We start from the raw sequence: 24,469 nt of genomic DNA on the forward strand, positions 1-24,469 counted from the left end.
CCAAAGGAGATTCAAGCGGAACGATTATTTGTCATGATTTGGAAATTATATTCCTGTTGATGTTGCCCAAAATTGTATTATCTTCTTTGCAGCTGTATCATACTCATATGCTGTTTATTATTATTTAAATTTGTTTTATTTTTGCAAATAATCAAATGCCTGCAAGAACGCTCTCCAAATTTTTGACCATCTAGACATATTAGATGCAACCCATATCATTTGGATCATTTGGATCAATGGCTCCTATCGTATTTCAATAACTAATTTTAATGGTTCAGGTTTTTTTTATAATTGTGAGTCTGAAAAGGAAAACAATCAGAAAAAATTATGTCTTCTCCAACTTTATTTATTTAGGACACGTTCTACACGGTGTTTATTGCTCAAGAAGTACTTCAGCAAATAGTAGGGATATAAACCATCTTCACAATTTGTAAGAATATTTCTCACCTCTACTTCCTAAAATACTTCAGCATTTTAACCCTCATATTTGTATCTTCTGCCCTCTAGTGGTTACACAATGGTGTTTATTCAATTTCTTAGCAATGTAGATTTGTAAAGGTGAAAGTAGTGTAATTGGATAAAAAGACAAATTACTATATAAAGGCTAATCAGTTATATTGAAAAGGAATAAATCATGCAATACATCTTTTATAAAAAAAAAAAGAAACCTCACCAAGAAAATTGCAGAGACTTGTCCAGGCATTCTCCAACAGTCAAACAAGATTGAATTGGGGTGGGGGAGATAATGAATGGAAATAAGGAAATTAAACTAAGTGAGTGCAGTCATTCAGGTGAGAAGCCAAGGCTCTCCTGCATGTAACAGAGAAACCCAAAAGATTGCTCGCCTTTGAAGTCCCCTCTTCCTCATCCAGCATCAGAGATTTGCCAGGAAGACACCTATCCTGAAGCACCACAAGTAGTTTTGACATTGGTGGAGACATTTACTACACCTCCTTAGTTGCCCAGTCCAGTGTTTTTCACCTTGGATACCTTCCAGATGTTTGGTATTTAAAGAATGTTTAGTTGCCAGTATTTAAGGGTAAGATCCAATTGGAGGCAGGCATATAAAAATTTAAGAAGGTTCTGTCATGGTTATCTCACTAGCATGAACAGATGTCTTTCAAAATTAATAGGAATAAGTTCCATGGATTCTGCCACTCATGTAACAATGGCAGGAGGTGGAAGGGGTGTTATTTCTATACCATAACCTTAAAGTACCGTGAAACTGCAATTCTAGAGTATCTGGATGATACAATAGGTGAATCTCGTTATACACTAATTCATGTGGACACCTCCTACAGCCGTAGGCTTACTGGAAGAAAGATGAGAACCTCAAACAGGAGTGTGTTGGAGAAGATTATATAGTAATTACAGTTCTTGGCTAGAACATGACAAAGCACTGATTTATTTATGGGTTTTATTTAAAACATTTATAGCCACCCATCTTAAAACAATTCTGGGCGGCTTAAAACAATAAAACTAAAAAGAGAACTTGGTGCCACAGCCACATTTCTCTAATGTACCTGCATTCTCATCCCACCCTGGCCTCACCCAAACACCACACCTGTGGGAAGAGCTAGTTTTTAAGTCCTGTTAGAAAGATTGAAGGATAGGGTCCTATTGAATCTCAGGGGGAGGCTACAGTGGAAAAGTCGCATTTCAGAAGCCCACAAGATGGCAATATTTAAGGAAAGAGACCTAACGTGTGCCCGCCCTATTGGGATGACAAATCTCCTCAGGTAGAGGCAGTCCTGCAGACAACCTGGTCTCTGTAGTAACCAGCACCTTGAATTGCACCCAGAAAACTGAGAGAAAGCTGCAAGAGGTTGTAAAATGGACAAACCTAGGGACTCCCAATTGTGGACCAATTGTAGCTTCTGGGTGGATCTTCAATTGTATCTTCAAAGGAAGCACCATGTAAAGTGCATTGCAGTAATCCTTATCTTCATGCTCTTCCAATTACAGCCTACAACGTGATACAATTTTGGTCCCATAGTCTATAGGGTTCAAACTTGAACTCCTCTGAGTTTTATGGATAGAATAATCATCCATAATGAGATACTTTAACAAGTGTCTTAAATGCTTTAAGATACTTAAGTGCTGTAAGATATTTGTTAAAGGTGGAGCTAATTTGACTAAGTGGTTGGAGCATTTATTAAAATCAGGATCATGTTCAGGATAACCTATTATAATATTTAATCGGTTGCAAGGTGCTGACTGGCTAAAAATATTGTTCAAATTCCTCAACATAATCACACCCATTTAAACACACTGAATCACAAAGGGTGTGTAGGAAAGATTCAGGCTGACTCCATTTCAAAGGTTGCCCTGTCATTCATTTAGAAGAGAATCATATCACCAAAGCAATTATGATTTAATAAAAGCTATTGGCTCTTGTATTGACCTAATTAGAGCTACCAGATCTCAATGGGAAAAATCTGGGTGACCCATAGAAGGCAGGGGGGGGGGAAAGATACAGAAAACTTATTTTTTGCAGATGAGATCTAGTTGCCTTAAAATTCTTTGTATGAAAAACAGAGTGCAGCCTTTTCATTCTAACTCCAGCCCTATGCCTTACTCTACTGGTAATTGCTTTTAAGACTTTTTTCTTCTTTTGGGGATGCTAAAGATGAATTGGGAACAGAATAAAATGCTTGGGCTAACTGGAGCAACTAGATGGATTAAAATGAGTGGGATGTTTCCATGCTCTTTTCCAAACCCTGGTTTTATTTTCAATCATTCCTTGCCCTGACATTATACAAGAATGACTGTATGAATGGGGTTGGATAGTCATCCATTTCTGCCAGGTTTCATTTACTCCATTAGCAGAACAAAGGCTTTCCTGATCATTGCATTTTCAACAGAGGTTGCTACAAATTTAGATGTGTACATTAATACATGTATGTTGCATTTATGAAGAAACATGGTAGGAAATATGTAAAATAAGCATAAGCCTAATATGAATAATATGATTTTTAGCAAACCCTAGAACCGTGATGGCGAACCTATGGCACGTGTGCTGGAAGTGACACACAGAGCCACTTCTGCCGGCACGCGAGAGGTCACCCAGAAGAGCCCCGCTGCGCATGCGCGCACACCCCCGCCAGCTGATTGTTGGGTATCTGTCGTGCATACGCGGGGGAGACGCATGAGCAGAGGCATATGGCGTGCAGGGGTGCATGCGCATAGGCGTGCAATGCACACATGGTCACGCGCATATATGCAGGGGGTGGGGGAGTCTCGCATGCACTGCATCATGGGTGCAGACACGCAAGTGCACTTTTGGCACACAACGTGAAAAAGGTTCACCATCACGACCCTAGAGCAAAGAAAAGTGAATTGTTTCTGAAAGAGGACACTCCTAAGGGCATTGTAAGATGAGGGGAGAAGGAGCTGTGATGGCCCAGTGGTTAGAGTGCAGTATTGCAGGCTAATTCAGCTCACTGCCAGGAGTTCGATCCTGACTGGCTCAAGGTTGACTCATCCTTCCATCCTTCCAAAGTCAGTAAAATGAGGACCCAGATTGTTGGGGGAAATATGTTGATTTTTGTAAACCGCTTAAAGCAGGGCTGTCAAACTCGTGGCCCGCGGGCCAGATGTGTCATGCCTAGTTTAGTGAAAGGAAAACAGTTGTGATACGTCACATGACACCATGAAAATACAAGTTTGACACCCCTGGCTTAGAGAGAGCTATAAAGCACTGTGAAGTGAGATATAAAACTAAGTGCTATTATTTTATTGGCTTTTTGCATTGGGTGGCTGTTATACTGAGATTTTAGAGTAGTCTGCTAGTTCAGCTCAATGGCTGACTCAGTAGCTTTGCCAGGACTAAAGCTGGTAGTTATAGGGTGTGTATTGGGATAAAGTTGATTGGAGACTATGTGAGTGAATAATAGGCTAGTGAGTGCTTGTGTGGTTGCTGGTGGGAGGAGTGTGGGAACATGATGGTGAGTAGATAAGTTAAATGGGGCTGGCATGTTGAGAATACATGAGATGGATACGTATAAGAAAAATAAACAATAGGACAGGGGCGTAGGCACGATTGGTGCGCTTATGCACGCCCCCTAATTGTGACAGACCAAGGGAGATAAAGCAAATGCTATTGGGTATGTCAATCCAGGAAAGGAAGTTTGAGGATTTATTGATCTCTGCTTCCGTCTTCGCAGCCCCACTCCCGAGTCCTGGTGGTTGGATTGTTGGTAAACCTGGTTTTAAGATGATGCTGATCACCACAGATTATTACAGAGTTGTAGTAAGCCCATCTTCATTCACAAGTTGAGTTGATGAACCTGACAGCTACAGTATTATTGAACCCTCAAATAGGCAAAATCATTAAGGCTACGGAGTGGGAGTTATCAACAAGATTTATGATTTATTTTCTGTGACCATGGTTGCTTGTTTCTGATGATGACGCTGATTTTGTATTTGAATTCTACAGTATATAAAGAAAACTAATAATTTTCTTTGCTCTATTTTAGATAGATCTAAATAGAGTTGACCTGAATTCAATCTTTCCAACAGCGTTTTACAGATTGATTTTGAAGATGCCATTTATGATTTTTATCAGTGCTGTAGTCCTTACTTCATCCACTCAGATCTGATTTTGGATATAACTACCTAAAGTTAGAGCAAAGTTCTTTTTTTTTTTAATTTTAATCAAATGTAATTTTTGATTTATAAATTAGGCTCTTGTGATTTCCAACATCTTAAAAGGAGGAAAGAAGCTGTTTTCTCTGGTAGCATTTTTCAAAGCTATGAGGGCCACAAGGTGGCAGTCGAGTTCATATAATTACCTGTAAGTCCTCGACTTAATGACCATTCAAAGTTACAAGAGTACTGAAAAAAGTGACTTATGACCATTTTCCACAGCTATGACCAGTCACGTGATCAAAATTCAGATTCTTGGCAACTGGTTCGCGTTTATGACAGTTGCAATGTCCTGGGGTCATTTGTTCAGCTTTTGCAAACTTCTGACAAGCAGAATCAATAGGGAAGCCAGATTCACTTAACAACTATGTTACTAACTTAACCATTTCAGTGATTCATTTAACAACTGTGGCAAGAAAGGTCGTAAAATGGGACAAAACTCATTTAACAAATGTTTCACTTAGCAACATAAATTTTGGGCTAAATTGAGTTAATTTACTCAAATTAATTACTACTTAATTCATGTTACTGTACTGGCAAGTCAGCCATTGGCAGTAAAAGTCCTGTCATTTTCACAGAGCAGGGCTGTGGGGAAGAAATGAGTATTTTCTAAGATAGTGTCAGCCTTCAAGGCAGAGCAGACCAAGAAATAAACACCATGTAGGTCTGAAACTACTTTTATTAAGGTTAGTTATAGTAACAGAAATGTACAAGTCTGAATGTGATTCCCTTCCTCCCTTTCATGTGAATTTGGCGGGGGCAGGGCAGTTGCCTGTCTGACATGTTTTCTTAACCCTCCCTCCTCATCTGGGCTTCTGCAATGTTTATCTCATCATTGCCTTGGCAGTGGATGTTCCCCCATTACAGAGGTGGTATTCAGCAGGTTCTGACCAGTTCTCGAGAACCGGTAGTGGAAATTTGGAGTAGTTCGGAGAACCGGCAAATACTACCTCTGACTGGAGATTTTATAGTATCCTTCCCCTGCCATGTCCACCAAGCCATGCCCACAGAACCGGTAGTTAAAAAAAAAATGAATCCCACCACTGCCCCATCTCCATCAAGAACATCTTTACTTGATGCGTTGAAGAAACTAACCGTTGGGCCAAGGTTGAAAGATCAGGGAACTTTGAGTTGAGACTGCCCATCTTTCAGTCTGGAAGTTCAGCCCTGTCCCTGTATTCATTATTCCATATTTCTTATCTGTTTTGTTTGGAGAAACAAGTACGTAGATCACTAATGTTGTAGAATTGTCATCTAATTCAGGTAACTGGTGAATCGCCTCCAACTCTCAAAAACTTCAGACTAATCCAAACACTGGGTGAGTAACACTCTGAGTAAGCACACTGTCAGCCTTGCAAGACAGAACTAGTAGTGCTGCTTCTTGTCTTCTTGCAAGACTAGGAAGAGAGTTTTGCTCCTGGTACTTTATGGAAAGCTGAAATAGCCTTGTGAACATGGCATGAAGGTGGCATATGATCTGACGTCAGATACATTATCACCGAGTCAAACAATGCCACCCCTGGTTATGTGCTTTGGGGGATCGTGCCATTGTCTTTCCATCATGGCTGTAGGCCCTTGGAGCAGCAGTTGATTAGTATATGAACTTGATTATTAATTTATCCACCTGGAAATGATAATTTCAAAATAGGACATTTGTGAGAAAAGGAGCAGGAGGATTTCTTCAACAGCATCTTGAAAGGTGATGAGAAGATTGCAAGTGAGATCACTGTTATTTCCTTCAGAATTTAATGTAGCTAACTAGGTGACAGGTTTCGCCTTTCCCTAAACTGAATTTCATGCAAATAAAAAAAAAAAACACCCTCTCGGTTATTCAATCTTCTCCATGAATACATCAGTTTTCTAACACAGTAACTACATTTCTAAAAACGCTTATGCTGTGTTACATTGGGCAGTATGTTTAACAAACTGTGGAAAAATAAAATTCTAGGTAGACAATTCAAGAATAAAAACACATTCATAACCAAAATATTTTAAACATATTATTAAACACAATAAATACATCTAATAAAGCAGTTACATAGTTTGTATAGAATGCTCAGCTGTTTTTCATCCTACATTGCCTGTACTTCTTTTGTTGTGAGAAAATTGCCCCTTATCTCTTCATCAGATCTTAACCAACACACTTAATGGATTGTAGGAAGTTAGCACCCACCCCTCTCCTAGAAAATGTAAATATCCTAGGAAATATTAAAAGAATATTTCCTCTAAAAAGAGTAGAAACTCAGAAGCAGAAACTCACCCCCACCTTTGTTAATGGGTGGGCCATTAAGGCCTGGGCCAGAATACTTTACATAATATCTCCAGGTAAAGCTATAGCAATTGCTCAGAAGCCCTTTCAGTGCATCATCGTGCAGCAAGGCTCAACCAAGCCTGGGACTCAGGACAGCCTACAGAGTTGCCCCTGCATGGCCCCATGGGAGTCTGACAACCAATCAGAATACAAGCTCAAATTCAAATCCCAACAGAGGGTATAAAACCCAGGCACTCTCAGCACCTCAGCCCTTTTCTTTCTTGATCTCCTCCTTCACCTTGAAGCATGTGATCATCCTTCCTTTTCACTCTGAAGCTCCAGGCCATGTGGTCCTGTCCACCATTAAACCTTCCAAACAGCCTCCGTGTTTCCAGTGTCTTTTTCCACACTTGGAACTAAACCCAAAAGGATATTTCTTCCAACAGGATGTTCCATCTCTTTTCATTTTTTATGTCTTGTAATAGACTTTGTGGCATCTTTGCTACACGCTGCTAAATAAACCTTGCTTTATTTTCTCACAATTTCTTCTGATTGTCCATAACATCACTTCATTTAGACTAGTGACATGCACAATAGCCCTATTGTTTCTGTTACTAACCTTGAGAATTTCAAACTTCCTCAGTCAGGAAAACTTCTATCTTCTTTGGCACTTTCTTCTCAATTACTATGCTCTTTTTTTATTTTTGGAAGAAAAGTACACTTCAGCAGCACTAAATCAAGTGGGCGATAACAAAGCAAGCAAGCCCACGTGTTCATTTGGGTGGTGCACGCTGTGTTCACCTATTTTGTGTTTATGCAAAGTTGAAACTCAGGAAAATGACGCATCAGCAAACGTACTTTCTGCTATATAGGCACTGTTTTGTTTTTGCTTCAGATTTGGTGTCTGGCATTCTCTGAAACGCCTGCTTTGCTTTTATGTGAAGCAGAATATGGGTCCAGATGTTTTTTTTGGGTAGAATATAAAAACGACACTGGATATTTATGAAGTCCATTAAAAATATTTTTTTAACATCATGAAAATATATTGCCAAGCTGGTGAACAGCTTAATTAATAAAAATGTTGATCTATTTGCATGATATGGTAACTTAAATTAACTGTTAAAAGTACTGCACCTTTAATGTTTTGTTGCTGTTGCTTATTTTAGTATTTATCACAAACTGTAACCTATTCCATTGGAGCTTTGTTTTTGCCTCTAGGCCCTGCAGCAATTTATATTATACACATAACTTAGAGCACCTCGTTATCTTGCAAATGCACACTGAACACATATTTCAAGAGGTGGTTGGACAGCAGTCACAGAGGCTCTTGGGAGTAAATGGATAATCTGGATCTATTTCAGGCTGGCTTCAGGGATATGGAGAGAGCTGGTCACAACTGTTAACCCCTGGTGGATCGGGTGGGAGCATAGTAAATCCATCCTTTGCTCCTAGTAGTTTTCAATATCATCAAGCATGATATCCTTCTGGACTTGTAGGGACCGGGAGCAAGAAGGAATGTGCTGTAGTACTTCGCCTCCTTCCTCAGTGGTTGGTTCCAGTTGAGATTGACAGGGAGAAATTGTGTCTGCAGTCATTCATGATATAGCTCAGAGGTTGCCATTTTCCCTCTCCTGTTTAACAACTACATGAAAGGTGAGGTCATCTTTTGATTCAGTATCTGAAAATACCCAGCTTTACATCTCTATGCTGGGCTGCATAAACGAAGTTGTGGAAGTATGAACCCAGTATCTGGAAGCTGTTTAGGTCTGCATGGGGAGGAACAGAATTTGGTTCAATCTTGACAAGACTGAGTTGCTATGGTGATTCCCCTTCCTCAAAAACTGGAAATGTTTCCACTGTTGGCCTTGAATGTGGCTGCTCTACCCCATTCAAGACTTGTGTGGAACTTAGGGGGGGGCTCCTGGACTGACAGCTATTGCTGAATCTATTAGCCTTTACACGGGTACATCTTGTGCTTCAATTGTGCTCTTTCCTTGAATAGGTGGCTCTGCAGATGGTCACTCATACCATGGTAACCCCGCAATTGGACTACTGCTATGTGCTTCACACGAAGTCACCTTGAAGAACATCTGGAAGCTGCTGTTGGTTCAAAGTGTAAGCAGTAATAGCCACTTCTCATTGTGCCTATGTGTCAAGTTGCTATATGAGCTGCACTAACTACCAGCTGGCTTTCCAGGTGCATTGCAAGGTGTTAATTGTTACCTTGAAAGACCTTCATTGCATAGGACCTAGTTATCTGAGGGATTGCTTTCCTGATTTGGGCAGAATAGTGAGGTCAGAATAGATGGGCTCTAGGTCCCTTTTATTAAATGTTGCCATCTTCCAAGACCTAGGAAGGATGCCTTCTGTGTGGCAGCGCCCAGCCTCTGGAAAACATCCCTTCAGAGGTATGAAGGGCACTCAATCTCCTGGGGTTCTGAAATGCTCTGGCTTTGGGGCCAGGCCACAGAATACTTGGGGGCACCATGTCACTTGATGTTTTAAAAGCTTGTTTTAATCTGGGCTGTTTTCATCTTCTAATTGTTTTAACTTGGTCCTAGATTTTATGAACTGCCCAGAGCCTGTTGGGAGTGGGCATTTAGAATAAATTTAATAAAATGAAATTAAATAAACAAACTGCACTATATTTCAAGATCAAGGCTCATTCTCTATTTTACAAGATTTGTCATTAGTATATTAATTTCCTATTAATCCTCATATGCCCTGATACTACCAGTACATGACAATGTTTAATTACGAAAGCTTTTTTTCCATACAATCACAAATATCTTTCCTAAATTTCATGCCATAATCCTTCCCTTGCAGTTTTCTCATACCCATATGATTTTTTCATAGTCTCCTGGGACCTGAATAAGACTGGTAAAGTGCATCACAAGTGGAATAATTAGTCCCAACATAACAATTCCTTTGTGGGTAAAACTGTCAAAACATATCAGTCTAGGAGATCTGCTGTGATTACCAGTTTTCCAGAATCATTTCAAAGTGTATATGATTTCATTTTGGCTATCCAAGAGATTGCCTCTCTCATTATGAACTGGCCTAGTTACTACTTAAAGATAGGCCCTTTTAAGGACACGCACATTGCAAAGGCCCATTTTTCAATGACACATTTCAGAAGAGTTGTGTCTTCTGATTTGACAAGCCTCATACTTAGAAAACAGGACAGTCTGTACCAATTATCAAAGGTGTAATCAGAAACAGAACAAAACTTCTATACTATTCCACATGTTCCTCACTTGAAGATATGTCTTAGGAACAAATGTTAAATAGCCATGAAATATGCAAAACTGGTAAAATCTGCTGGGGTAAGAATTTGTTCTTCTCCAGACTAATTTTTCTCTGTTGAGTCATTGATTTGAAGACTTGTTCAGTTTCACTCACAGTTGTAACAGAGTAACTGACATGCTATGACAAGGTGTGCATAATGTATGTACCATGGAAAATTCCAGCAATATGCACACAACTTGCAGTTTAAATTTGCATTTGCACAATTTGGAATGAATAGATATTCAGAAAATCCAGAAGAAACATTAAGAAACGATATTCTAGCATATAGGATCTAACACATGCTGAAATCATCTATATGTTGCTTGGGAAAAGTAATGTACAGACATTGTTCTTAGTACCACTAGATCCAATCTGAATTCTTGTTATTTTAATTAAAAATAGTGGAAAATTGGTATGTTGTAATTATGTGTCATCTTCCAGTCTCTCATCTTTATTTTCAAGAATGCCTGTTTTCTTATTGTTTTAATTAAAAATAGTGGAAAATTGGTATATTGTAATTATAAGTGTCATCTTCCAGTCTCTCATCTTTATTTTCAAGAATGCCTGTTTTCTTCAAATGAATACAATAAACTTTCTTAGAAAATATAAATGTGGGACCAATAATATAAAGCTTTAAAGAATCCCATATGCTCAGAAAATTAAATAAGCAGGGAATCCCTGTTAAGGGAAGGGAGGGCAGCGTTGTGATAAATGTAATTAGTTACCTCTTCCATAGTTTTGGGAACATAAAAGCCATCCACAGCAATCTTTTGCAGGACTATCATCAAGAGATTTCCAAATGTCAAAGGTAAGCAACCTAAAAAAGATCTAAGAAAATAGTCCAAATGAATAGCTTGTTCTAATGTGTGAGCCAAGTAAAATTTTTGATTAAGGCCATTGTAACAATAATGCTGTCATGTTCCAGAATGAATCAGCAAACTGGCTGAAAAATATAGGATATTGTAATCCATGTATCTAAGGATAAGAATGCATTACTTGCTTGTACTCACACACTCAATTTATCTTGTATATCTAGAAGGGTCAGCCATTATATAGCTATGACAACTAGTTCAATGAACTAGAAAAGGAGATCACCATAGATACCACCAACTAAAATAACACCAAATATTTTTGCACATCTATGTTTTGTCTGTCGGATATTGGAATTATGGAACATAACAAAATTCCATGCCTTAAAGTAACCTAGAAAAATGTGTGTACCTAAGGAGCCCAAGGAAACCAATGCAGTCCTTTTATTCAAGCTTTCAATTACAATAATAGTATGTTAGTGATCTTACATAAGCTATCCATTCTTCTCGTAATAAGTAGACTATTTATGACAGTAAAAGTTCTCGATCACACTATTTATTTTTAAATCTGAAATTGTAGTCCATGTAAAGTAGAACTGTGGCTTTGGGAGAATTGCAAAACATTGTCCTTTCTACTTCATTGGTCTCAAACTGAATCCCTGGACTTGCTACTGGTTGCATGTGATTAACTCAGTTATCCTCCAATTATGGATCTCCAAAAAATAACTGAGATTCTCATAGGATATTATTTCCTTCAGAGAACTTTCCAAAACCACCAGGAAATATAGACTTCTGCCGTTTTGTTTGGTTGCTGAAACAATCCTTATAAATACATGCATCACTCAGCTATGCTGGCTGGAGAATTCTGGGAGTTGAAGTCCACAAGTCTTAAAAGTTGCCAAATTTGGAGACCTCTGATGTAACTCAACAAATACATAGACTCAGGCTGAGAAATCTGTGAATGGCTTTCTTCTATATAAAGATCAACACAAGAAGAAAACTAGGTCAGGAGGGCTTATTCCCTTTCTTCAGCATCATAATTAAAACCAGAATTCTTTTTAACTGAAAGAATAACTTGAGGAACTTTCAAAATATGTATTTTTCACTTCTAGTTTTCAATGATGTAATTCTATGATTTCACAGCCAAATGTTGTGCTGACTTTATTTGCATGATCTTATTTTTCCATTGGGTAAAAAAATCTCTGCTCCATCATTTCAGTTGTAACTAGAAGATGTATACCACCTGAGTAAAATTGTAATCAACCGAACAATAATAAGGCCATACAGTAAATGTAATATATGAGGAGTGTCTACCACTTTATTATTTTCCATGCATTCACACCCCTGCTGGAATAAAAGTCTAAGATGTGATACCTGTCAAATGAAGATACTTCTGATAGTATCACATTTGAGCAGGGGTATAATATAGACTGGATGAAGTGGACTAGATGATATTCTTTGGTTAAAGATGATATTCTTTGGTTAAAGAGCAGAAACAAAAGAGACATTCCTGAAAATAGTTAATAAGTTTGATCACTGACAAAGATAACTGCAGTTTTGTTCTTGCTGGTTGTAAAATTGAGAGCAAGGTCTCTTCGCTTTTTACTTATTCAAATAAATTACACATTCCAAAGAAGTGTACAAGAAGGTAGTTTTAGATCTCTTACAGCAGCTTTCTCAACTTGGTGGTGTCCAACCCTGAGTGCAAACACCTGAATTCCGGCTTGGGAATTTTGTAAGTTGCTGGTTCCAAACTATTTGGAACGTCTCCGCTTTGAAGTTTGGGCTGAAATGGCCAACCTTTAAGAAAACAAAAACCGTCATTCAAAAGAAAAAGAAGGAACACATCTGGAAAGTAATTTCTGAGATATCATCATTCCCAACCTATTATTAAGCACGTGGCCTTAGACATTCCTTCTAATTAATTATCCTTACTTACTGCTTTACCCACAGCATGTCCATTCACTTACGAGCGTATTTTTCGGGAGTTGTTGCTGTCCTTTCATTAGCAACAGCCTCACAGAACCGCACCTCAGGATATGCATGCTACCTCCCCGTGGAGAAAGAGTTAAAAGCCTGGGAGGTTGCTTGGAATCCAGGTTTGTTTAGCGTCAGTTTCTCTCTCGCTCGACAGGTTCTTCCAAGCAGCAACAGCCGCTCTCCGCGCCCGAAATCTAGGCGGGGCCGTCCTTCGAACCTTGCCCGCCGCTTAAAAAGCGCAGCGCCTTTTCCGCCGCCTTCTCCCAGGCTCAAAGCCCGGCCCGAGGATATTGGCCTTAAAGGGGAACTTCGAGCCACACTTCCTGCTTTTTCTCTTCTTCCTCGCCTGAAATCTGCCGGAGCAAAATGTTCAAGTGCGGCCTGGCCTGCTGGAGGTGCAGATGGATCCTGCCCCTTCTCTTGGGGATAGCCATCATCTTTGGCATCATAGCCTTAGCTGGCAAGGGGTGGCTGGAGTCGGCCGAAGCCCCCTACGTGCGTAAAGCCTGGTTGTGGTGGGACTGTGTGAAAGATAAGCCTGGCGATGCAGGGTGGAAGTGCAATTCTCTCATGGACTACAGTAAGTCTTGGCGGCAAGTGGCGTGCATTGTTTAGCCTAGAGGGAGTTTTGTCAAGTCTCGCTTTATTCAGTCGATGTGGGGAGGGGGATGGTAAAAGGGACGGAATTAAATCGAAAAACGTATCCGGGAAGAAACTTTCCCGGGAGACAATAGTTTGCAAAGGGCACACTGGTTCACATTAAAGGATATAATACAGGCCTTGCTTGGAAACAAATTACGTATATGGGTGCCGTCAGTCTCGCTTTTATGCAAAACTAGTAGCCGTGGAGAAACAGGTAATGAGCAGAAAACCCGGAGTGCCATTCAAAATCTTCTTTTGCATGGCAGTGAATCACTTTTGAATAAAGTGAGACGCAAGGAGAGATAGAGAGGTAACAGGCAGACAACGAGGCCTTTGTTATAGATCCATGGAGGATTTTAAAGATGCAAGAAGGTGAATTGCAACATCATTCGAAAATTATTCATTGGGACTACTTCGAAGGGCTCTGGATCAAACTGGTTGCCACACCTTTTACTCATCCGAAGTTGACGAGCTTTGCTCATCGTTTTAAACCAATGCAGAGCGTGCAATAAGCCCACCAACGTGCCTACCGTCCCTGTCTTATTGTTTCTTTTATTTTTTTTATTTTTATATGTATCCATATATTCATGACTATGTTTTTACTTATACCTATTATCTTGTAAGCAATTGACAAAAATAAATAAAATAAGAGAAGGCGAGTATTTTGACTGTGTCTGTGTTTCTGCTCTTCTTCACAAATCCTAACCTTCCGGTCAGAGCTGGAAAAGCAAATGGCCTTTGTGCTTTCAGAATGGGTGGGAGAGCAACGTTCCCTTTGCCCTGACTTGTTGGTTGATACCAAATCAGCATGTAATCTGTTTTTTTTAGACTGAGCTGGAATTGAATTATGGCCAAATAGGGGAATATATGCAGCACTGTGCAAGCCTTTTGTAGTTAAGGGAAAAAATATGCCCAGAAGTTAACATATTACCATAGTAGGCTTCGTGTGATACATTAATTTAGATTTCCTCAGGTTGGTGCCTCCAGAAATGTTGAAGTAGCAATTACAAAGATTTTCAGACAGCAAAGTATATTTGGGATCCCAAAACATCTGGAGGGTGCCAATTACAGAAGATTGAGTGTGTGTAAAGTGGTGCTTTGAGAACTAATGGAATAACAAAGCTTATTGGAGTTGTAGAAGAGGAACTTATAGTTGCTGCCAAACATGCCCTTTAGAGATGTTGATAGTCACTGTTTTTTCTCTTTAATTGGAAAAGTCAAAGTGACAATTGCATTTGTTCCTTTATATAAAAAATAAGTATAATTTTTACTTCAAATGCAAGCTATTTCACTTGTAATTTTTTAAAAATGTAATAGAAATTAATGTTCTTTCTAATGTTTACCTATACTTAACTATTGTTTTGGCCAAAAAATCAGTTATTTAAGCATATCAATTACATAAACTAACACTTATAGTCTGTCTACTTAAAGGAAATAATTTTCCCACAAACTCATTAAAAGTTGGCTTCTCTAGGGAAGGAGAATAGTCTTGTGGACTAACCACACTGACAGTATGGGATTTAGGCCAGTCATTCTTGGACAGCTGAGTCTCCCTCACATACTTGTTTTGTAGATAAAAGAGAGAGAGACCTCTACAGAAGCCAGCTTAAAAGTCTGATGGAAAGTTGAGATAACATATTGTTAGTCATAGTTGCTAATTTTGTGAGGAGTGTCTAAAAATTCTGGAATGAATCAAAGTGTTTCTTTTATCCTTCCCAAACAAGTTTATCAGCTACATAGAACTTCCTGGATTCAAATTTGTCTTAATTGAAATCATGCAAAGCAAAATAAAACACAGAAGTTTTGATGTAAAGATAGATGCATGGAAATACAGGCAAACAAAAACTACTATCCCAACTTCTTTTGCAACACTCATGTTCAAGATAGATTTGATAGTTGAAGTCAGCAAAATTGTGAGAGTAAATTTTGCCCTAACTTAGATGTGTTTTAAAATTTAAGTGCTTACAAGTTATGTACGTTTAGGCTGTCTAAAAATAATTAGCTATCAAATATGGATAACCAGGGAAAATCTAGGATTTAGAATCCAGAGGTTGAGTGATTCAAAAAAAATTAAATCAAAGGATATTTTGTATACTTGGGTACAAGGAAAATATTTGAACATAGATTTATTTATTTAAATTTAGACTTTTGTGAGAGAAGCCAAATTGCTATTTCAGGTGTGAATTTTTTTTAAAGACACATTCCTTAAATGTTGGCCTTTCTTACAGCACTTTTTGTATATGTTTTGTAAAGAATATTTAGAAAGATGACACGTTCAACATGCACTGGGAATGGAATGAACTTTTTATTATAGTGTTGCTTGCTGCATGCAAGCTAGCTAAGATTAATGTGTCACAATAAATCAGTTAATTGGTAAGATTATTGCAAAATTTCAGCAATTACCTGAATGAAGAACTTGCTTACAAATTGTATCATAACTTTTTTTTTAAATGAGAAAAATTTAAGAGGAAGACTTAATACCTATAATGATGTTACTTAGATTAAAAATTGCAAGTAATTAATACATTGATTTTATTCCACCCTTTTGCTTAAAAGAGAAGCTAGCTTGGAGAAAGATCACTTGTTCATGGCAGACTTGCATTGGACGCAAATTCTTATTCAAGATTGTACTTGTTAAGTATTAATGTTGCACAGAATACAGAAAAGAGCCACTCCCTATGCATTGGGGAGTAAAGCATTCTTTGTTTGGAATGATAATTAAATTGCAGAGTTTGTAATTCAGATTTACTTCAAGATTAAACTAGATGTAACATGGAGTCCTATATCTTTTCCCATTTTTTTTTTGCGTTAAAGCATAGCCCCTCCCTGAAGAAATTAGAATTAGAATGGAATAAATGAGGGATAAACCTTTTATTTTTAATACTGTGTCTGTCTTTTCCAGATAGAAAATAGAAAAAAAAAACTACAATCACTGTTTCCCATAGAATGAAAGGGATATAGATCTGTAATGGTATCCCATCCATCACTCCACACTTTCCAGGCATAAGATAGTTAAAGAAAGCCCTGTTAATTCATTTCTCCTACTGCTTCTTTGCTCTTTCACACATTGAGGGAAATGATCCCCAATCCTCTAGAGCAGATTTGTTTGAAAAACTGAAAAATTATGACCTTTTTCCCTCAAATAAAACAGGTTGCATACAAAACCTCATCTTCTTTCATCTTTTAACAATTGTCAAAAAAATTCTCAACAATACTAATTGTGGGCTCCTTGGCGTTCTCTGAGCTTGGTTGTTTTCTGATGGTGCACTGATGATGTTACTGAGGTTAGGTAATGAAACTTCTCCAAGCAAACAACCAAGCTCAGACAGTACCAAGGAACCCTCATTTCAAACCTGAGCTACAAATATTCTCTATTGCTAATTGCTTTTTAAAATGTGTAAATGTCAGAGTAGCATTAGAACCCTATGATTAGCAACACAACTGAAATCCAGTATGAAAGGGCGAATCCCATCAGCAAAGTCAGATTATAAAATGAAATTGTAATTAACTGTTGACTGAATTTGACAGGAGAGATGCCATCATAAATTTTTCTGATCACTTTTTCTGATCAAATTCAGGCCTATATAATCTGACTTGCTGTATCTTTTACCCTTAAAAATCATTTGTTAGAGTCATTATACAGTAGCTGTAAATTCCTCAGCCAACAATCACAGGTAAGGGATTAGGAGTAAACTATGGGATCTCTCTATTACTGTATGGTTTTCCTTCTCTTCTCATACCAGATAATACTATCTTTAGTTTTAATTCTGAATTTAAAAACTGCTTTTTTCCTTTAAAACGATTGAAGCATTGAAAGACAAAGGGGTTAAATATACTTAAGAGGATATTTCACTGCAAAAAGTACAATATAGGATAGTGTATGACAAAACTAACATTTTCAGTAAGAAATTAGGGATTAACGGTAAATAGAGATGATAACAGATTAAATTCTACTTAGTAAAATGAAAACAATGATTTAAACCATCTAAATCATCATTTAGATATGATGATCTGAGAAAATATTAAGATTGGTCCCTCAAGAAATGAGAATGAGCAAGTATGGCACCAAGTAAAGGGTACGTTTGACACTGAGATAATCAAGTGGTTAAAACAGTGCATTTAAGATTCAGTGGCTGTGTGATCAGGTGAATTCAAACACTCCTGGTCAACAAGTAAATACTGTGTCCACTTTTGGGTATTACAGGTCAAAAAGGATAGTGACAATTGTTTCTCATAATAGAGGATAGTAAGCAGTGAGTTTAGGATATATAATCAAATGAGTACTCCGATTTATTCATAAATGTTTTGGAAGTGACCACATTGTCTGAGGATCAAGGAGAGAAACTAGAAAATCCCCAAAGAATGCCTTCAAATCTGGAGGGTGAACAAATGTAATTTAGTGAAAAGTATTACATATGGAAGGTTTTTAAAATGTTACATTTACATTTGTAAGGTTATAAGCAACTGAGAGAGAGTTCTTGGGATTATGATGGATAAAAATGTTGATTTAGTGCAGTTTTCCCCAATGTGACCAGTCTGATGTGAAGACCTCTGAGAATTATCCTGAATTCTCTGCTGTAATGAAGAAAGCTGGGAAATTCTGGGTGTTGAAATCAACTTGCCTAGAAGTTGATAGGGTTATGATTGCTTTGGAAAGTAAAGTCCATATTGGGAATTGTAGGGAAAGAACCAAGATACAATTTTATTGCATTTGTGCTAATCAGAAGTATAACTTAGAGCCTTAATGGTAAAGTTTTGATTCATTGACTATGGAAACTATTTGAAATATTGCATACAGTGCTGTATGAACACCATTTCTGAAAAGGTACTGAAAAACAAACAACTGTTCAGACTCAACCAGGTCAGCTTTCTTAATTTGATCTTGTTACTTTTGTATACTTATCTAATTGTGTCTCATTCAATAAGCTATGGTTAAGTAAACCATGGCTTGACATGGGGGAGAAAAGGGAGAAGCAATATATTTAGGTGGAAAGGCTCTTTAGGCTCTCTAATTTAGCAAAATGTGATTGAAAAGAGAAATTAGAGTCATCAAGTAAATTGTGTTAGTATGGTTGAGATGCTGGACTTGGACTGTATCTCAACCATTCTAGCAGTTTAGCTTGATGTGTCTCTAATTTCACTTCCCTTTTGACTGTGTAGATTAACCATCTTGTTTTAAAAATGCAGTGGTGGGGGTGAAAATGTATTGAACAGGGAGAGAAAAAGCTGTCAGTAGAAGATAATCAAATTCAAGCATACCTGTTATAAAAACTGTTGATTCTTCAGAGAGATTTGCAGTTCAGATGAAAAGAAGGATCACAATATTTAATAATGCCTTTAACAATAAAAGCAAGATTTCTGCTCAGTTCCTTTAACCAATATTTTTCTAAGCTAACATTTAACTAATGCAAAATGTATATAATTACATATAAGGTACATATGTTTATCTCTTTCTTTTTTTTCCCCAAAGGTTGGGGCAGAGCTGCTGCTGCTACATATCTTGTCGGTTTTGTCATCCTCTGCATCTGTTTCTGCTTAGCAATCATAGCATTTTCCATCGATATATTGCGGTTTAACTTTGTTCGAGGAATTGGTGGCTTGCTCTTCGTTGTTGGTAAGCCTGTAAATAAGAGAACTGATTTTCTGACAAAGTATAATTGTTTGTGACTTTCCCAAAATATGCTTCTCTCTAGAATATATATATAAAAAAGCTTTAATTTCTTAGTCAGCTCTTTCCCATTCTTGTACAACTTTTCTTAGATTTCATATTAGCAACAAACTGTTCAGACTCAACCAGGTCAGCTTTCTTAATTGAAGCTAACCAGCATTAAGCCATCATTTAGTTTCTAATTTGCCTCCCCAATTTTATTTTTTAATAGGCAAGTATCTTCATTTTGGAGAAAGTTTTATATATTTTAGGATATTACTGTATTATATGTATTACCAAAAATATTTTTACTTATTTATTATTTGTTATTTGCATTTGCAATTACATTAATTTGCAAAAATATATTTAATAATTTTTTAATATTCCCTTCTATATTGTGGACATAATATAACTTAATCTCTTCAAAATATTTAACAAAAAAGCTCATAGGATCATATGTAGCAAGTTAGCTATGGTTGAACTACAGCTAGCTTGAGATCATTTATGCAATTTGGTTTCTATATTTGGGTTTATTGTCTTAGATGAATTTAGGGTGATTTGTGAAGCATAATCTATAGATTACTATACTGTGAAAGGTTATCCAATCATGATTTATTACACTCAGAAACCATGAGTGTAGTGCAGAAACTCAACTAGACCCTTCATCTGAGTCTCACACCCTTCAACGTTTTTATCAATGATTTGGGGGAGGTGGTGAAAGGAATGCCAGCCAGATTTGCTGAAGATAGAATTAGGCATGACTGCCAGTATCCTTAAAGATGAAAGCACAAATCAAAATTATTTTAATAAGTTAAGTCAAGTTGAGCAACTTCTGAGAATTGGAAGTTGTAACTCAACCTTCAGGTTTTTGGAAGGCTGCAGGATAGAGTTGAGGAGGGTAATGGGTTTTTTGTCTTATTTTGGCATATATGGGGCATTAAGAGTGGGAATGGGAAAGGCAAAACACTACTATTCCCACACTTTACCCTCCCTCCAAATACAACATCCAAAATTGTGCCTCACAGTCAACTGCCCATGGATCCTCCCCAGGGTAGAAAGCAGAGTTGGAAATAACAGAGTAAAATTGAGCAAAGGCAAATGCAGTTTATCACAAGAAAAAGAAATCAGATGTGCACAGGAGAAACCTGATTTAGTAATGTTATATGCGAAAAAATTAAAATTGCAGTTGATCATGCTTAGAATATGCATGGCTGCAGAAAGTCAAATATGGTTTTAAGTTGCATTAATAGAAATATATTTTATAAATCATAGGTTATGAGTTCCACTCTATTCTGCGGTAGTCATAACCATTCTTGAAGATCGCCAGTTTTGGGTGCCATAATTGAAGAAAATTCAGATAAATTTTAACAGTTTCAAAGAAGACCAATATGATTATAGAATTGAAAAATTCAGTGAGAAAACACATGAAAGACTAAATATATTAAGCTCTGCAACAACAATAGCAGAAAGCTTCCAAATGTATTTGGAGGATTTGCTAACAATCATCAAGTATCTGAGGGAATATTACATAGCAAATAGCCACGATTTTTGTTATCCCAAAGTGTAAGATGTTCAACAATGTTCTGAAGTTATAGGGAGGCAGATTCCAATGGAAAGTTAAGGAAAAACTTCTTAAAATAAGTGATTGGACAGGCAGGTTCCATTGGAAAGTTAGGGAAAAACTTCTTAAAATAAATGATTGGACAGTGAAATTTAGTTGTGCTGGATTCTGGTTTTGACAAGGAATATGTCTAATGGCTCCTAATTCTGTGTGTAACAGGTGTACCACATTATAATATTCATTTGTTTGATTGTTATACACAATAACATAGGGATGCTTCATACATTGTGTGTGATGAATGTTTAATTTTTTTACAAGTAATTATCAACTGTTGATAGCAAATAAAGTCAATAATATAATTTTTTTCTAAGTGTTTGACAAACAGACTTGAAAAATCTAATTATTGGTAAGACCAATGATTGGTCTTACTAATAATTACAGAGGTAGGTCATTGAACGTTGGCATAGTTGAGTCATCTCTTTTATGCAGGATGATTCTCCCTAGATTAGATTGCCACTCCACTCCATTTTGTGAGATAGCATGCAAGAAAGAATATTGAAACTTTAGAGATTTAATTAGGAAATTTAATATCTATGAATATAAACAATTATTATTACAGTCTGGTATCTTGTACTATATCAACAATACCTCATTATTCAATCAATCAATTTGTAAAGCCACCAATCTCAGCAAGTGATTGGGCAACAAATATATTAAATAAAAATACAATTACAACATATTGTTACAGTGTAATAATTAAAATGCATGGCAGCCAAGGAAATAACCCAGTCAACAAACGCTAATGCAGCAGGAATATGAATCCCTCCATACGCTTGAGACCCTAATTTTGGGCACAGAGATAAGTCTTTAGGACCTTACAAAAGGCTAGCAAGGTTGGGACCATCCTAATCTCTTCTAATGTAAATACAATTTGCTGCAAATTTCTGTGTGGTGTGAGATTTTATTTAATGCCTTTCTTTCCTCCTTGTTTCTACCCAGCTGCTTTCCAGATCTTAGGCTTGGTCATCTACCCAGTGAAATACACTGAAGATATTCCATTGACGGGAAGCAACATGTTCAGCTGGGCTTATGGTTTTGGTTGGGCAAGTACAGTGATTGCGATAGGTTGTGCCTTCTTTTTCTGCTGTCTTCCCAATTGGGAAGATGAAGTCCTGGGTAACATAAAACCCTATAGGCATGATGGCATTTAACCAGTTTGATGTGGACTTTATAGAAGATACTCTGAGGAAATAAAGCAATATTGTTTCTGACATAGGGTTATTTGTTTGTTTGAATAACAGTTTATTTTTAGACATTCACATTTTCAGACTTATTTTATTAAAAAAAAGAGAAAGATTGCATTCTGAATTTTGTTAACTAATAATAATTCTTTTCAAGAATTAATTGTTTTTGGCCAAGGACAGGGGTTTTGGTGAGGTGATTTATTCCAAGACAATATTTTATTGAATAAATATATAAGGGATTTTTTTAAATTGTCAAATAATTTTAAGCTTTTGTTTCTAGCCTGTGGTTCAAAATTCTTATCCAAATATGTATTAATAAAAGAATGTTTGAAAATGTAGTCTTTTATACACTTGGTATGCAATCTTCTAAGCACTACATTCTGTTTATATTATTTTATCGGCATTTCTGTTATAGCAATGCTTCATAGCTTACTTGATACTAAACGATTTAACACTATAGTATTCTGTGTGTGCAGATTTCCCTTGTTAAAGAATTTATGTGATAGCATCCCTGCCCCCCCATTATATGCTTCTAGACAAGGTTAAGAATACAATAAGTCTGCTCCATTCAGGTAATTAGAGTAGTTAGCTATTTTGTTTCTTCTAGTCCTCCACTCTGGTGAAACAAATCTTTTGAGAGAGAATGCATAAATGCCATTGGTAGTAATGCTCACAATCTTCCATCTGAATTTACCGGCATACTTTTTAACATTAATACATTGAATGTGTCTCATGGATTGAAATTAGGAAAAAGGTAAAACATTAAGAGTTATACTTTTCAATTTCCTTGCTCCTCAATAGCTGATAGTACAACTTTATTCTTAGTATATAGATGTAAAGCACAAAAACACCCCCCCCCCAAACAAATAACTATTAGATGGCAAACTTATTAGGCAAAAAAACAAAGCTGGTTTATTGGATAGTTGCAGTTAGAAAGTGCTTCTTTGCTGCCAATCTTTTCATTCCATTTTATCACGACTGCACCCCTTATACATATTTTGGAGTCAAATGGCATTGAATCTAAGGATGGATAAAGATAGCGGCAATGTATGGTTGATTTTTTAAACTTTTGGATAAGGTTCTGCAGGATTAGTTACTTTGTAGTGGAATAATAATGTAGACTTGACTTTCCAAATGTAAGCAGCATAGCTCACAGATAGGCAGTGTGATGTCAGTGGGTGCAGAGAACCTTAGGAAAACTCTAGTAGGGCTAATCAGGTTTCTGCAGCAATGGGCTTTATTTTTTAATTAAAATATATGGAATGTTTGCATGCTGCAAAACTAAATGCCAGTCTGTGACATATTTATTTACAAGAATACCTATGGATCTCATGTAGAGTCCTCAGAGTATTCCAAAATAAAAGTAGTACTTCGGTGTAAGCCTAGCACGACAAAGGCAATGAAAAATTGCAGTGGTGCAAAGCATTGATGAAATGGGTTAAGGGGAATAATCGTGTCACATTGCCATTTTAAAATAATTTCTGTTGAGTTGCTGCCTAGTTGTCAACACACATAGTGGTAGCCATTGTGTAAACAGATATGCCTTTGGCAGTCAGAATGTCCAGGTTCACACAGTACATACTTCAGAATCCCAACAGGACATAGAGTTCAGTCATTCTTAATTTTAAATATAGAGAAGATTACAGAGAATATCATTAATCTCAGTAGGAAAATTAAATAATCACTGAAAATATTGGATAGAATCTGTGACTGGAATATGTGAACACTTTAATTTACATTAAGATATTTTAATATCATTAAATCCATTGTTAACCTGACAGCCCTCTGAATGTACATCACTAAAAAAAGTTATATACCATATATTTTGTACTTTTTGGTAGAAGCTTATTTTGTATTTGCAGAAATATTGTATATTCTAATTATAATTTTCAGATCTGACTTTTTTGTATGTTTACAATTATTCACAAAAGGTGTCTGCCCATTACTGCATGAGTTAATAAAAGTTGCTTAAAGTAAAGAAGAAATTCTCATATGAATCCACATTGTTTAAAGTTGTGTTGTATTTTATACTGTATTAGATTGTGATAGAACATTGGTTTTATGAAATATTGCCTATGTGTTCTATAAATATTGTAATTACAATTGAAGGCAGAAATCTTCCATCCATTTTTATGGAAATAAGTCCATTACTTTTAATAGAATTCGCTTTTTAAGTAAGAGAATGTGGGATGCCATTGGCTTTACGCATCATTTACAAGCAACCCCTGATAATTCGCCATAGCAGAAGCAGTTTCGAAGCACAGTTGGGCTCATCCATAATTAGTCTGAACATGCAGTATTATATGAACCTTTTAGATTTCCCTGACCAAACTCTGCCAAGAATATATATCTGACTGCATCACATTTAATTAGTTCTTTGCAGATGAAGTCTACCTTCTG

General features: G+C 36.9%; 1 protein-coding gene and 1 long non-coding RNA gene across 2 annotated transcripts; one reads left to right on the forward strand and one right to left on the reverse strand.

Moving 5' to 3' along the window:
* Positions 1-10,618: 10,618 nt before the first annotated feature.
* On the reverse strand, positions 10,619-13,090 carry LOC148132904 (uncharacterized). Its single transcript, XR_015750549.1, has 3 exons — positions 12,966-13,090; positions 12,663-12,795; positions 10,619-11,014 (listed from the first exon to the last, which is right to left on the reverse strand). It is a non-coding gene; the product is annotated as an uncharacterized LOC148132904 (long non-coding RNA).
* On the forward strand, positions 12,979-24,054 carry PERP (p53 apoptosis effector related to PMP22). Its single transcript, XM_026666166.2, has 3 exons — positions 12,979-13,555; positions 19,088-19,231; positions 21,825-24,054. The coding sequence occupies exons 1-3, from the start codon at positions 13,342-13,344 to the stop codon at positions 22,034-22,036; spliced, it is 570 nt and encodes a 189-aa protein (XP_026521951.2). The 5' UTR covers positions 12,979-13,341; the 3' UTR covers positions 22,037-24,054.
* Positions 24,055-24,469: the final 415 nt, after the last annotated feature.

The sequence above is a fragment of the Notechis scutatus genome, chromosome 1 (genome assembly GCF_049901735.1).
Source record: "Notechis scutatus isolate UNSWTSFEM ecotype Mainland chromosome 1, rNotScu1.2, whole genome shotgun sequence".
Taxonomy (NCBI): Eukaryota; Metazoa; Chordata; class Lepidosauria; order Squamata; family Elapidae; genus Notechis; species Notechis scutatus.

Excerpts from the sequence above, each read along its gene's own strand:
- PERP (XM_026666166.2), top strand. The coding sequence starts at position 13,342 with ATGTTCAAGTGCGGCCTGGCCTGCTGGAGGTGCAGATGGATCCTGCCC. Across the intron at positions 13,556-19,087 it reads CAATTCTCTCATGGACTACA|GTTGGGGCAGAGCTGCTGCT; the intron begins GTAAGTCTTGGC and ends TTTTCCCCAAAG. Across the intron at positions 19,232-21,824 it reads TGGCTTGCTCTTCGTTGTTG|CTGCTTTCCAGATCTTAGGC; the intron begins GTAAGCCTGTAA and ends GTTTCTACCCAG.